Consider the following 15,878-nt stretch of genomic DNA (forward strand, 5'->3'; position numbering starts at 1 on the left):
TTTATATATTTTAAATCAAATAAATGGAGCTATTATGGCAAGATACTTTTTGTTTTTCAAAAACATTGAAAAAAGTATTTAATAATCCAGTAAAAAAAAAAACAAGGAAATAAATAGTTGTAAAATACATATCTCTGTTTTTAACTTACTCAATATTCTGAAACAACCCTAAATAAAATGAGTAAAATCAAACTTACACTATCTGTCAATCAAGCTTTTTGCAGAGAGGATATATGGAAATATTATTTCTGGCATTAACTGAGCATGATTACAATAAAATACATCCAAGGCAAACAACATCCACATCTACGTCAAACTTTACCGTAGGATCTTCAAACATACCGGTTTAGTCTTACATGCATTTAATATGCAACTTCTCCGATTAAAACAAGTAAAATAACTAAACTGTGGCTTTGTTTCAGAAAGGCCTACATCAATCCTGACTGCTGAGACATTTTTTAATTAGTACGGATGATGAACTATTTATAGTGCGGTTTAATGATGCGAGTCAGGCTAAATCTCTATTGATTTTCTTGTGATATATACAGCTCTATTACGGAAACAACTGATTAAAGAGCTTCACAGATTGCAAACACAAGACTGAAAATGCTTGTAACTGATAAAGAATGACACACTTTTCTTTCTCTGATTGAAATATCACACTTTTATAGTCTCTATGACGCTCTTTAAAAAAGCTATTGGCACGGTATCTCTAAATGAGATCATTTTTGAATGACTGAAAATCATCTGTGGATTTCAACAATATTAAAAATATTTATATACAAAAGAAAATGATTTGTGTTATGAAAGCCACTGCACAGGTTTTCCACAATACAGCAAAATAACAATAACTAGAAAAACAAACACAGACATGTACTTAATGCAAATTAACACATCTGTATATTTTGATTTTATTATTGATAATTATATAAACAATGCTGAAGATATTTAAGAAGTGTTAATCATACACAAAATGACAATAAAAATATTAATAAATATATAAATAAACAAAAATATACTGATTTGTTTTGCAAAAACTACAAAACAGCAGAATATTAAAAACGAAAAAATGATACTGGACTCATATTAAATGTATAATAAATATATATTTTAATAATTATTCCAAATTATTTTGAACAATAATCAATTAACATTTAAAAATGAATAAAACAAAATAATCTACATTTCTGGAAATTATATTTGTTGATTTCGTAATTGATCTTCATGCACAGAACAAATAAAAACATACCACTTAAGTTTTTTTTTTAAATAAAAAATGAGACAGACCTGTAAATGATGTGACTTTTGGTATAATTCAATGCAATATTCTGCATACTTTGATTATGTGCCAGGCTGCCAGCTGAAATGTGGTATTATTATGGAATTAATAATAAATAACATACATATGTTTTTCCTTTCTAAATAATAATAATAATAATAATAATAATTCCACTTAAAAATAAATGTAATGACCAAGAAAATTACTAAATTAATCTGAATTTCCCAGGATGTTCAAACACGAAAAAAAAGAGCAGCTTGGCTGTAATAAAGCAGTTTAGGCAGAATTTCAACAACCATTTAACAGGAAGAGGAAGTAACAGAGGATCTGTTTGGAATCCTTTGTCTTTCGCCAAAAATAATTTCACCCACACTCTGACAGTCACTAAACGCTGGAAAAGGACTAACACAGAAAAACGTGGACGGCAACCACCGCACAGGTTTTCATGGGTCGCACGAAAGCCCAGAATAAAGTCCCAGCGTTTTCCAGAAGTCTGAATAAAACTTTACTGAACTCTCGTCTCACACACACACACACAGATGCACTCAGTCTGTGTTAAACAGCTATTACCTCTTCACTCCCCACTGTTTACCTCAGCTAAAACCACTGTGGGCGTTCACGTGCCGCTGAGAAACACTCTTACCTGCAGCGAGTTCAGGAGGCTAAAGACGTAAGCCATAACCAGGGAGAACGGCACCAGGACGCCACAGAGCCACGTCAGGCCCAGGATCGGCAGCAGGACCACTACGGCTTTCACCGCCGCCCTAAAAGCACACGCGAAATCAGCGCCGATTTAGAAAACCCTTTATTTGATTCTAATCATGCACACAGATTTCAGGGGTCACTCCCAGCACAACAGGAGCTGCTGCTGCTTCTCACATCTTGACAATTTCCACACTAAATCGCTTTTGATTCTGTTTAGTATAACATTACCTCCCTATTCAGGTGACCGCTAAAGCGAACCAGCTGTAGTCCGAACGGGCCTTGCCAAGCAGAGGAAGCGTGTGTTTGATTTTCCTTCGGAGAGCGCTGGAATTGACCACGGCTTTCAAGAGTCACATTGATATTTTTTTTAAACGCTGGGTACGTGTGGCAGCTTAATTTGCGTTGTGGTTATTTACGGTCTCAAGGAGAAGCTGAATCTATAAACCAACATGAGAATCACTATAAAGGCCTGTTTTTAAAAATATAACGTCGGGTTCCCGCAGTGACTGAGCTGTCTGAACGTTTACTTTGAGAGAGAGAAAAAAAGAAGGTCGAATCGTTCCATTAATGGACCGGAAAAACAAACAAAACATTTGATGTTGAAAGAGGCTGTAATGTGCAAATAGATCATTTTAATAGAAAGCCGAAATGAATGAGGACCAGACAGACTCCACGAGCTCAGCTGTGAAAGGGTGCCTCCATGTGGTGCTAAAGAAAGAGCGGACAGGCTCATTCGTACCCTTCCTGAGGGGGAGAGAGGTGTCCTCCTACCTTATCTGCTCGGAGACTTGCTCTTCTGGGCTGGTGTTCAGGGTCATCATCAGAGATCTCCTCTTGGCTGTGGCGATGGTGATCATGACCACACGGGACACAATCATGATATTCACCTTCAATTATACAAATATAGTATATAATAAACAAATATTAGAATTGATAAAAATCATTATTATTATTACAGAAGCGTATACATATATGTAGGTTACCACACTTTTTTTTTGTATTATAGAAAAATACATAAAACTACATAAACGTTACACAGATGTTATATATTAAGTCTTTCCCCGCCAGCATTTTTTTTTTTTGTTGCCAGCCACCGCCAACAATTTTGATGATTTTCACCATAATGTGATGGCCTGCATTTTGCTTTATGAATATTTGAATATACAATACACCAATATAAAAATCAGCTTAAAAAGATCAGATTTATTCTAGCTTAAAGCATTCTTTTTTTAATCAACACCTGAATATAGGTAGGTTTCATAAAAATGTATGGTTTTGAGCTAAAAAAAAATGTTTTATCAAAAACTACATCTGGATAATATTCAGTACGTTAATCCAGTAAATCGCTTCCATCATCACCTCTAAAGCTTGCACAGTCAGACATATACCACTTCCTGGATCATCATTTTACTCCAAAAAATTATGCAGTTTCATTTTACTCCAAAAAATTATGCAGTTTTCGAATATATGCTTTGCTGATGATCGTATTATTTTTAATATGCATCTGCTTGCATAAGAGATCGCTAGTTTTTTTTTTTTTATTCTGTTCATGTGTGTTTTTGTTCGGGAGGTTTTGTACTCGTTCAGAAGATGTGTAATAGCGCCCCCGAGTGTATAACACGTCTTTGGCACGGAAGCATTGTCTTCTAAAAGATGATAACTCGTCAATGGCAGGGAAAGAGTTAATGTAATAACGACTACATTATTATTATATAGCTTATATATTAAATTAATAATAAATAAAAAAATTGCCTTTTAAATTTTTATCTGTATACCAAAAATAACATATTATTATAAAAAAAATAACATGTATATATTACATATTTTATAAGTGTACATGTATTTATTATGGAATTATTTTGTTACTTAACAAACAAAAACATTTTTGTCATTTGTGTTTGTTATTTATTTATGTATTTATTTATGGTTGTTAGTGTTGTTGTAATCATTATTATATAAGGCAATAATGATAGAAAAGGTAAAGTCATACCATAATAATGAAGATGACTGGGCCTGCAAAGCCCCATATGACGCCGTTCTGAACACTGAGCCAGCAGTGACCGTCCGCTGAGTATTTTCCAGAGGCAGAGGCCAGTGTGATGGTCACGATCAGCACAGGCAGACCTGTTAAAGGAGTTCACCCAAGAATGAAAATCCTGTCATTAATTACTCACGCTCATGTCATTTCAAACCCGTAAGACCTTCGTTCATCTTCAGAACACAAATTAAGATTTGTTTTGATGAAATCCGAGAGCTTTCTGACCCTGCATGGAAAGCAATGAAACCCGTTGCACCTTCAAGCCCCAGAAAGATAGTAAGTACATTGTTCAAATAGTTCACGTGACATCAGTGGTTCAAAAGTAATTACTTTTGTGCACAAGTAATGACTTTATTCAACAGTTTCTTCTCTTCCTTGTCAGTGTCTGCTACCATTCATAATACAGACCTACCTGTAATACACACATTTCTATATTACAAGTGTCGTTTTAAACCAGAGCACGTTTTTATAAATCTGTGGCTTGAAAAGTAAGCTTACGCTGTTTTTATTTCAAATAAATGGTTTGCAGTAGCGGTGACACATTTTAAGGTTGACTTCCTGTAAGTGTGCAAATGCTTTGTTGCATAAGTTTGAATATAAATATCTTAGTTTACATGGCATGTGTTGACCATCAGTGTTTGGATGTTAGCTAATTAAAGTAGTTGTGTAAAATAAAATCCTAAAGTGTATTGCAATATTCAATGCAACAACAAAATACAAAGCCATTGAATTAACAGGAAACCTGCATTCCTGTACTCTTGAACCCAATCAATAACGGTGTAGTTCAACAGATAGGAGAGGAGATTGGGGGCGTGGTCACATTACCCCAGCCAATCAGGTAGTAGTATTTCATGTGTCGGTCCTCGCTCAAATTAACGCTCACTACTTTGCTCCAGAGCAGCAGCCCCTCGACCAGCATCCAGCTGAACGCTGCCATGAAGAACAAATGCATCAGAGCTGCCACAAGCATGCAGGCCACCTACGGGTCAAAGGTCAGAGAGCAGGCAGTCAAAGGTCAAAAGATCAAACAGCCAAACAAACGTGGCCATACGCCAGCTTATCCAACGCCAAACATGGCAACAACACTAACGTAGTTTAAATCAGTGTCAGACTGCTGGTACTAAGGTTGTTTCTAGAAATAAACTAAAAAAAAATTGATTTGTTTTCCTTTTTAAAAATGTATATTATAGCCTTGTTAGCATTTAATAACGCAGTAATTTTGCTGTAGTTAAAGGATGTTGTGAGACAGATTTAATACTGTAAAAACACTGTAACACATGACCTTGTATGGCATAAACTAATGTTAAACAGACTATTACAATAATATTATTAATACAATTATATCACAATTTAAAAAATAATTACAATTTATTTATTTACCTAAAACGAATAAAAATTGTTTTGGGTAACTGAAATGAAGTAGAAATTAGGTGAATACTTAAACTTAAAATATAAAATTAAATAAATAAAATAGGCATGCAGCTTTGCCAACTTTTTTTATTTATTTTATATACTGTATATAATATTTTTATATTATTATTTTAGTTATATTTCTTCATGTTAAAGACATTAAATATTATATCATAAAACATTATTATGCATAGCAGTGTTGTTATTATTTAAATCTAAAATAATTTGTAAAATGTTTTATGTAATTGAAATAAAGTTGAAATAAAATAAAATGAATATTAAATACAAATTTTAACAAAAAAAAAGCAAAAATTAGAAATAACTAAAATAATAAATAAAAAAACTAAAGCTAAAACTGAAATAAAAATTAATTATTCCTATACAAAAATTCACATAAAAAAAATACAAAGCACATAACAAAATTACCAGAGCTTAAATTAACTAGCATTAAAATAAAAACTGAACATATCAAATTTAAAGTATTAATACTATAATCAAACATATAAATAATCCTAAAATAACACTGTTACACAAATAATTTAATGATTCACCATCTTAATCATTAATTCATTATTCTGTTAAAATATACCAACAACTACAACCTCATTCATAATTTTATGCTACAAGTAAAAGTGTGAAAAACACCAAACCTTATTATGAACAGCAGAACCACTGCAGAGAAGGACAATTTGAGCACAAGTCAGAGACACAAAAAGATTTTTGTGGACTGATGTCCGATCCGATTTCGGGATGCTGTTAAAACAAAACAAAAAAAAACTTTTCGTCATATATATACATTTTCCACCATAATTCAGAGATATTCTGAGAATGGCAAATGTTTATGAATGTTACAATTTGGAGGAAAAATCAGCCAAATTGTTATTATTTTGGTAACCAGAAGTGTGTGTGTGTGTGTGTGTGTGGGTTGATTAGCAGCAAACAGGTCATCAATCTCTTAAAGAAACCAGCTTGGCTGATAACCGCGCTGATTAACCTCCCTTTGTGTGACCCTTCCCTTTAATTAACTCCCCTGTAATGTCACCATAAAACTTCAGCTTCGGGCTCACTTGGCACAAAGCTCTAATTAGTTGATTAGTGGTTTCCGATACTTATTCAACCTCACAATTGAGCGCTATTGACAAGCGTGAGGACTGTGAGCTCACAGACTGCGTGGTGCTGAGAGTCAAGCTAATGTTATGCTATGTGGTGACCCTTATGAACCCAACACTTGGAGTTAGACAGTATAAACGATAGCGAATCAAATGATGCCAGAGCACTTCATGTAGCAGGCGCCCGAATTGAAGCACACATCTCATGCTGTTGGTGTGGTGGTGCATCTGTGAAAAGCACTTACTCTAACACGGTAAACAGCATCAAGGTCACCACCAGTGCGCAGAGAGACGCTCCGGATCCGATAAACGTCAGCTTCGTCAAAATGCTCTCCTCTTTAGCACTCCACTGCGGGGAAAAAACCCATCAAAACACAACGATCTCATATTCCTTACGCGCTGTCTGTCTCTCAATCTAACTGTCTGGAAATATACGTTAACGACTGTCTCTATATATATACGAGGGTTGATGCCATTACTGCGCTGGATGATGATGAAGTGGTGCTTAGGCATTAATGTGGAACATATTTGCTACTTATGAAGTTACATACAGAGGAACTTCTCAAATAATGCGCAATACAAAACCACAAAGACTAGTATTAAGGCTCGCTTGTGTTTGTAAGCTAACAGGGACCCCTATTGGACAGATTGTGTCAGATTCAGCCAATCGCTTAAGTTTAAGTCTTACATATTGTACCATATTTATATAAGTATAAATATTGTTATTTATTTAAAAAAAAAAGAGTATATGTTGTTTAATTATAAGTCATTTAACCTGTTAAATGTAATACGGGACGCCACTCTGCTGTTATGTTGACTATACTATATTACAATCAAATTTTATCTAATCTGGACAAACTATATATCGTTGGAAAGGTCTAAGACTCCCAAATATATATTATGCCAATATTTTTTGTTAAAAATTATGTAGTAAAAGTAATAGATGAATTTATGAGAAGAGTGCAACCTCAGAAATCTACATTACAAAAGGAGCTATGACCTTTGATTAAAAAAAAGACTTCCTCGTTGCCTTTTTCTCTATCACATTTTAGAAATCATCAGAAGTTATATATCACTTGAAAACATAAAATCTCAAAATTCATCCTTCAAAACCCATTTTAAAATCAGACATTGCATTACCATGTAAATGGCACATCAAAATCATGTTACAAAATGTTTTCAGTCATGAAATACAAAAATGTAGGTTTGTATCATGCACATTCAAGTCTATCTTCAAAAACATGAGTGACAGTTAACAGGTTAAAAAAATGTATTATAAGTAAAAATGATGTTTAATTTTGTTGTATTTATTTTCATATTTAATATATCATATATTTTATATTATATTTATATTTGAGTAATTTATTCATAAATAAAATAAAGTGTGTATATACACAAACACACACACACACACACACACACACACATCTATACCTATCTCTCTCTATATATATCAGTTTACATTTCCAAACATTTATTTTTGCCATTAATTCTAATAATCCAGTAAGATTTTTGTCTGACAGCAGCCAGTGCTCCACACAGATCTGATCTCACCATCATCAGTCTGTCTGAAATAACATGAAGAAACAGAACAAACTGAGACAAGACTCAATCCAGGAGAACTGTGCCAGTGTCTTCAAGAAACCTACCTGCAAAGCTACCTGAAAAACAATGCACAAGTGCACCTGGGACAAAAGCTTTTTTAACTCATAGTGTGGTCGCAACAAATGTTGATTTTACTTAGTTAAGTTAATAGAAGTTAATTAATAAAATCTGTTTATGGGATTTTTTTTGACGGTATCCTCATTTTACAGCATTTTTACACAAGTGCCTAAAACTTTGCACAGTACTGTAGCTTTGCAGGTGTTTCTGTGGCTCAGTGGTAGAGAATTGAGTTAGCAACACAAAAGGCTGTGGGTTCGATTCCCAGGGAACGCATGCTAGGTACAAAAAATGTTAGCCTGAATGCACTGTAAGTCGCTTTGGATAAAAGTTTCTGCTAAATGCTTAAATGTAAATTTACTGTAGCTTTGCAGGTTTCATTTTGGAGACATTGGCACAGTTCTTCTGGATCGAGTCTTGTCTCAGTTTCATTTGTTTCTTCATGTTATTCCAGACAGACTGATGATGGTGAGATCAGATCTCTGTGTGGAGTAGGGACGTGAACAATTAATCAATGATCTATTAATTGTCGATAAGAGATGCAATCGGTAAAAGCTATCGATGGTCCGTTAACCGATTTAATGTTGGGCTCATGCACACTCAACACGTGCGAGCTGCTGTAAGTGATAAACCCATCATCATTCATTCACAATGTACAAATTAAGCTTTTAATGTGATTTCAACTTTAAAAGGACATTAAAATAAAAACTAAAATAGAAAGCAATAGAAATGTAGTAACTAAGTCATTTCCCCAGACAATTGTTTCATATCGTGTGCTTTGCAGGGCTGAAGGACACAGGACAGAAAGGCTAGAACCTGTTAATTCGTTCCTACGACTTATTAATTTGTGCCAACTGTCGTTTTATTAATTTTGTTCCCTATATAACCCATGATTTAACTGAAATAAGGGAACAAATTAATAAAGCGAACAAATTCTTAAATTCTTAATGTAATCTTTAATTACCATTCACCACTGTAAGAGATGTGAGAACAGTGATTAAAAGTGAAAGATAATAAAATAAACCTGCTAAATTAGAGGGCTAGACTGTGAAGATTTAGCAAAATAAACAGTGCCTAAATGTTATTGAATTTGTGGAAATTCATGATCAACTGGCAAACCAGAACAAAGCCACATAAATGAAGGCTAGACTCGTCTGGTCTCGATCTAACTTATTCCAGTTCACCCATTATTCCTCTAATAAACAAAGCTTTAATACACACTTGTTATTTTCAGAACTTATAATGTGTAAATAAATAATTGCTGGATTCAAAACCAGCGCTTAATTAACAGGCGCTGTGACCGACAACGACACTGACATTTTCCCGGAGCATTCAATGATGACGCCACAGCAAGCATCGTTCACAAGTTTCTGCATGGAACTAGCTAGGGCACAGGTTCTTCAGCCCTGGGACAAAATGCGATGCTTTAATGAAAATATATAGCCTATATAAGTCATAGGCCTAAAAGGTTTTTTTTTTTTTTTTTTTTGAGGGGCTTTCTTGATTGCGTGCTGCTGCAATAGAAACATTTTGCGTTAAAGTTAACGATTAATCGATCGTTAATTTAAACGACGATCGATCATGGAAATGATAATAAAATTGACATCCCTAGTGTGGAGCACTAGTTGCTGTCAGACTCCTTGTGCAAACTAAAATCTCACTGGATTATTACAATTAATGGCAAAAATAATGTTTGGAAATGTAAACTGATATTTACTACTGACACACTACAGCAAAAGGTAGAAATAACTGACTTAAAACCAAGACTTTTGCACAGTACTGTGTGTAAACAGATTATTTGTTAGATTTTTGTCTAAACATACCCTGTGCTCCATATAATTCATGAGGACAGCAAAATTGGTGGTGTGGTTGCAGAAGCAGGAAGTGACATCAGAAGGAGAAAGCAGCACTCTGCACCCTTTACTGGACCAAGCACTTGTATGACCCACCCTTTGGACAGGAGACACTACATCAGACCCAGACAAGAGACTGTAATATGACTTGACACCTGTCAGCAGTTTTGTAACAGGATTGCGTTCACTTACATGATATTCCAAAAGACGCAGACAGGGCTGACTTGTTTGGAATATTCGACCTAAAGAGGAAAAATAAACAGTCTTTATTTTTATACAATATAGCCTAAAGCTATTTTAGTTGTATTTTGATGTTTTTGTTTTCAATGTAATTTTAACCCTCTGGAGTCTAAGGGTATTTTTGGGGCACAAACTTGGCTAAAATAATATGTGAGCAGCATGTATGTACATGATTGTGTTTTGGAGAAAAAAAATGTTATATGCGTGGTTAGTGAAAAACTAAAAATTAAGAAATTATTTATTAGACATTTTGTGTTATTGGCTTTTTTTCACTTTTTAATTTTTTTTTTGTTTTAGTTATTTTGTTAATTTAACTGAAAATAAGATATAAAACAAGTAAGCTTTATTTTATTACAGTTAATGTTCATTTCAGTCCCAGTAACAAAAATGTTTTTATGATTTTATTGTTAGTTAAGGATAATAACCCTGTATCAGAGGTTAATAGAAGATAATCACTTCATAAAACATTTTAAAAGAGTCTTTATACCATTATCCCAGAAGATAGGGTGTACTGGACAGAGACCGGAACATTTTCTGCCCTGGAAACATCCCGCACTGTTGCTGAGATTACTGCTGTGGCCAGCTGACCAATGTGATGCCTGCAAATAAATGAACAAAACAGCATTACAATAGTGCATTATGACAGCAGTCAATTAAAAATCCAGAGAAAAGGATTTAAACGTTAATATTGGGGTAGAAAATTCATGCTAACCTCTTGTCTGCCTGTTGGTCAGCAAGGGTTTTCATCTCCAGTCTAGACAACATCTCTAACAGGTTACTGTAGTAGGTATGAATAAGCATCACTTCCTTGTGGCCTGTCAAATAATATCAGCAAACAGTTGCTTCTTATTAAGATCTCAAATCATGACATTTGTCTAAAGAAATAAGCAAAGGACCCAATGTCTCACCCAGAGAAAAGACCCTCTGAATTTCTGACTCTGGTATGAGGATCTCATCATGGCTGCTGAACTGACTGGCGTGAACCGAGGGCTTGAACACACAACCGCAGCTCATCTGCGCCAGCCTCCGCGGCTCCAGATGAATATCTAAGGAAGCATTTGAACTTGTGACAAACACTCATCACTTTTTGTACAGTTTCTATGGTTGTACAACCAAAATTGCCATGGCTAAATGTTAATGAATGTTTGAATACAATGACAGACCAGAGAGATACAGTATATCTTTATTACTCTTCCTCTCAAGAAAACAAATATTGATTTCTGTTTTTCAGAGGTCAGAGATGATGCCACCCAGTCATGCTAACTGAGGCAAAAAAACACTGTACCCATGTTCTTTGTTGACATTGTGAAGCTTTTGTGCTCGATCCAGAGAGCATCTGCCAGTCTCCACAACAGCTTGTCGATGTTCTCCAGCATTGTCAACGGTCCTAGGTAATTCTAAGAAAAAACAGGAAACGTACACATCAACCTGACAGAAGAGTCACCGCTCACTTTTTACAGGATTCGGTTCCAGAAGAGCAAGGTAGGGCCAATTTCAAACTCAACAACATACCCCTTGTGCTATCAAATCCTCCCAATGTTCAGCCATATCAGGGTTGATGAGCCTGCTGACCATTTCCAAACAATTGCGGATCATAGATATGAAGACTTCAGTGGGAACGGCTATTTTATCGAGTTGAGTGGCCTTCTCAATGGTCTCGGTGAGGTACAAAAGATCAGAATGTGTGATGATGTCTGCTCTGCTGTCCATAACACTCAATATGGCACTCAAGAGGGAAACATGACGAGTCAGATCATTCTCAACGAATGAGGTTACATTTGCCTCCTGTGGAGAAAGAGGAAGATAGTGTAAGTTCAAGACACTGGACAAATATATTGTATGTCTATGTGTCAATACTAACTGTATTTGGATCTAAAATCATGGATGATGGGTAAAAAAAATAAGGATGAAATGGATTTACAAGACTAAGGGACCATTTCTCAGTGAATTCTGGAGGTTTATAGTGAATCTAGAAAAAAATCACCCATTTGGAATAAATCTCGTGGCTGACTTGTGAGAAGAACGAGGTTCCAGGAAAACCAAAGTCCAGCTGCTCTAAAATAAAAAAAGAAAAGCTTGGATTATGACACATGGTCAAATGCACAAGAAACTGCATTTTTAGGGCTCCAGAAAAAACTAAAATTAACATAAAAAGATAACAGAAGTCCACACAAAACAAAAAAGAGAGCCTCTAGCTCCTAATTTAGTGAATACGACTCTTTACCTACAAATTTTTATATAAACAAACAGTGAAGTAATAAATGAATGTAAGTCTCAAAAAGACTTCCTGGTTCCTGGTTCATTTTGAATAGGACATCACTTAAAAATGTCTCAGTTATGTTCCATAAAAATACAAATTAAATTGAAATGAGTTCAGTGAGTCATCATTGTGAACTATATTCACTAAGAGAACCTGATTCACACTGCAAATTCAAAAGGGAGTTCAGAGGTCGTTTCGCAAATCTTTTTGACAGCCTCAATAAAAAGTAAACATTTTCCATGAATCGGGCATCATATTGTTGCATGCACTGTAACATAGACTTTATGACTGCTTCCGATGACAACTAGATCTTTAAATTATTTTCACAAAATAATATGTATTTGCAATCTACTAAATTGTGGTTTGGAACTCTGTAATGTCCTTGAAAAATATTTAGAGATGAAAATCATATTTTATAATATTATATGTTATACATTTTGTAAATTCATGTTACTAATCTTATTGTGAGCAAATGATGCATAAACGTTTCTTTTCATTATGTTTCATAATATTGAAGTGAAACCAATCATTTAGCTAGTCTGCTTGAACCCTGTCCCTCTCTCACATTGAGACTTGCCTTCATCCAATCAATACCCAATGGATAGAACCAAGTCCAACCCTAATTTTTTTTTTTTAATTTCTCAAAAACCAGTTTCGCTCAGATGTACATAGCAACACAGAATAAGATATGTCATTACTTGTGTTACATTGGGTCTTTAGTAGAGCTTCAAAAATGTCATAAATCAAATCATCACCTTTTGGAAACAGACAAACACTTCCTCTTTGTGTTGAACATGAGTCATTGATACGTTTTCCACTTGCAGGGTCAAAGGCTACACAGGCCTGATGCAAACTTGGATACAACCCAGAGTTGACAAGCTGGTCTTGTGGTTGGATTTTGGAACCTATACGAAACAAGAACAAAACTTAGCTTAGCAGAAAATGGATCTTTCTGAACAAATTCATCGGTCTGGGGCCACCGAACAGCCAGCGACCCAAGTTTGTGTCTACTCTGCCAATTTTAAGAAGTCATCATGAATCATAGTCCTTGACTTTCCAAGTCTGCAAAGAGCATGTGTCCTCTCTTGAAGTAAAGAGTATGTTCTGAAGGGTGGGTCTCAGCATTACTGCATGGATGAAATATTTACAACCATCTCGGCCTGAGGTTACTAATCGAAACTTGGCTGTATTTGCATGGGAGAGTGGAAATTATTATGCGAAGACGGGAGAGTCTAAAACCACCTCCAACGACTCTACCTTCACACGGCGATCTCCCTCTACGAGTCTGCAGGGACGTCTCTATTTCCAGTGCGGCCTCATTCCACTTGAAGAACAAACCAGAAGGGACAGCTGAGCAAAGTTTTCCCATGCTTTGAACCTCAGCGTCGACTAACAAACGATCCCACATGTACAGCTGTGTAACGTTCCCACAAAGCGCCTTGTCGCCGTTGTAGCCTCCGTAGGTCTCCTGGTCTTGTCCGATCATGAAAAGGCCGTCGCCTTCGATGTGATTGGTTGAGTTGAGGGAATTCCCAGAACCCACAACCGTTCCATTCACCCAGATGACCCACTTCCCACTAATCCCAACCCAACTCGCGCAAACAAAGTGCCAGGAGGCATCACTGGGAAAGCCAGTTATGTAGGCGGTGGTTGAACCATGCACCAGCAATGCAAGGTGGACCAGGTCGTTCCCAGTGATTCGTGCTTGGAGTTGGAATTCTTTAATGAACGAGCTAATGGCGTACGAGAAGACTGTGGACAGTCCGTGGCAAGTGGGATCAAGCTGGAGGTGAGCACAAACCGTAAGCGCTTCCATGTTAAGGAACTTGTGGCGGAGGCGAGCCGATTTCCGGTGTGGACGCACTGGAAATTCCAGTATGTATATGTCTGGAGGACCTGGAAAACAACACGTAATGTTTACTGGAAAACAATATTGCCAATGTAGGATATGTGGGATACGGTGCTCACCATTTTTTTGGAACATGCCTGCACTTTCTATCCATACAGGTTGGGTGATATTCAGGGACCGTAGAAAACGGTTCAGCTTTTGAATCTCTTCAGTACTGGACACCATCACCAAGGACCCTGAACGCTGGAGGCAGAGTCTGCGGGCAACATGCCATGGCTGTGGATCTGGCACATACTCGGGGTAATAAGCATCATGTGTAAGCAGGGTTTTGCTCTCTCCTGTAAACACAGGGACATTTTTGTTGACAAACATAAATAGCCTCACATCTTAGTGACCACTTTTGGTGTAAACAAACCGTAAATCTGTCCATGGAATCATTCTAATATGCTGTAAATCTGTCCATGTGATTTCAAAGTCTCCTTTGGATTGTCTTAGTTAGTATCTTTCATATTAATATCTGTTTTATAAAATAGTAAGGGGGGATTTAACATAAATCAGTCCTGCATGATTATATTTTAATTTTAAGCATGTTTTATATAAACAATTACAATGTGAATGCTGTGATTACCTTTTTCCATGCAGTAATGAATGAGGACCTTGGAAAAAAAATAAATCATATTAATTCAATTTATATAGGTATTCATTATATCTATATTAATGATATGGTCATATTTGAACATGAGTAACGTTATTTATATCAGGAAGATTTAATTATAATTTTATAATTTTTTACCACATAATATTTAAACATATATTTAGTATTATGGATTACTTACAATAACGTTGTAGCAGATAATTTTCAACAAATTCATCCTGGGAACAAAACACATTGATTAACAGTGACGCAAATGTAACTTAAAAAAAAAACTAAAAAGTTTACAGAACATTAACTTACTTCAGTTCACCTCGAGCAGAAACGTTAAATATTCATGTATACGTTTATAAAACATGAATAAAACGTCAATTACCTGATATGACGTAAAGTTAAAGTCATAAATGTAATATTTTATCTCGAAGAGTGAAGTTTAGCAGCGGTTCAGGCGGTGGCTCTCGGATGTGCTGTGAGGAGCTCCTGGGTGAGATCATGAGAAAGCAGCGCCTCGCGCTCTAGAACACAGAGGCAGAGCAGTTCCCGCCACTCCCCTCACACGAGTGTTTGAGCCTGTTTTTAAACAGTCTATGGTTTGAGCGCCAAAAACAAAACAAAAACAAACAACCAAAAAAGAAGTTTGAGTGGCCAGTTCTAAATAAATCTTTGAATTTGAATTTATGTAAACGGTTATGTCCGGTGTAAAGAAATCGATTTTTGGCCCCCGTTTGTCCAAATAGTGGGAGATAAACTGAAATGTGTGTGCGTTTGGGTGTGTACACACACACTGTCTACCGTTTAAAAGTTTGGAATCAGAACGTTTT

The 15,878-nt window shown here is 35.7% G+C and overlaps 1 protein-coding gene across 3 annotated transcripts in view; it reads right to left on the reverse strand.

The window, feature by feature from the left end:
* Positions 1–15,774, reverse strand: part of LOC113064983 (adhesion G-protein coupled receptor D2) — a 78,898-nt gene extending 63,124 nt beyond the window's left edge. The window contains exons 1-20 of one of the 3 annotated variants that reach the window (XM_026236045.1): positions 15,434–15,773; positions 15,242–15,278; positions 15,034–15,061; positions 14,525–14,743; positions 13,814–14,452; positions 13,312–13,461; positions 12,281–12,351; positions 11,809–12,081; positions 11,582–11,693; positions 11,205–11,342; positions 11,009–11,111; positions 10,784–10,895; positions 10,249–10,298; positions 10,027–10,153; positions 6,787–6,890; positions 6,083–6,185; positions 4,848–5,001; positions 3,975–4,108; positions 2,756–2,871; positions 1,923–2,043 (exon numbers count right to left, since the gene is read on the reverse strand). In XM_026236045.1, coding sequence (XP_026091830.1) covers positions 1,923–2,043; positions 2,756–2,871; positions 3,975–4,108; positions 4,848–5,001; positions 6,083–6,185; positions 6,787–6,890; positions 10,027–10,153; positions 10,249–10,298; positions 10,784–10,895; positions 11,009–11,111; positions 11,205–11,342; positions 11,582–11,693; positions 11,809–12,081; positions 12,281–12,351; positions 13,312–13,461; positions 13,814–14,452; positions 14,525–14,743; positions 15,034–15,061; positions 15,242–15,278; positions 15,434–15,459 — 2,817 coding nt within the window. In that variant the 5' untranslated portion in view covers positions 15,460–15,773. Of the gene's footprint in view, positions 1–1,922; positions 2,044–2,755; positions 2,872–3,974; positions 4,109–4,847; positions 5,002–6,082; positions 6,186–6,786; positions 6,891–10,026; positions 10,154–10,248; positions 10,299–10,783; positions 10,896–11,008; positions 11,112–11,204; positions 11,343–11,581; positions 11,694–11,808; positions 12,082–12,280; positions 12,352–13,311; positions 13,462–13,813; positions 14,453–14,524; positions 14,744–15,033; positions 15,062–15,241; positions 15,279–15,433 lie in introns of all 3 variants that reach the window. The other 2 variants (XM_026236047.1, XM_026236048.1) reach the window with 2 other exon arrangements.
* Positions 15,775–15,878: the final 104 nt, after the last annotated feature.

Source organism: Carassius auratus, chromosome 47 (genome assembly GCF_003368295.1).
Source record: "Carassius auratus strain Wakin chromosome 47, ASM336829v1, whole genome shotgun sequence".
NCBI lineage: Eukaryota > Metazoa > Chordata > Actinopteri > Cypriniformes > Cyprinidae > Carassius > Carassius auratus.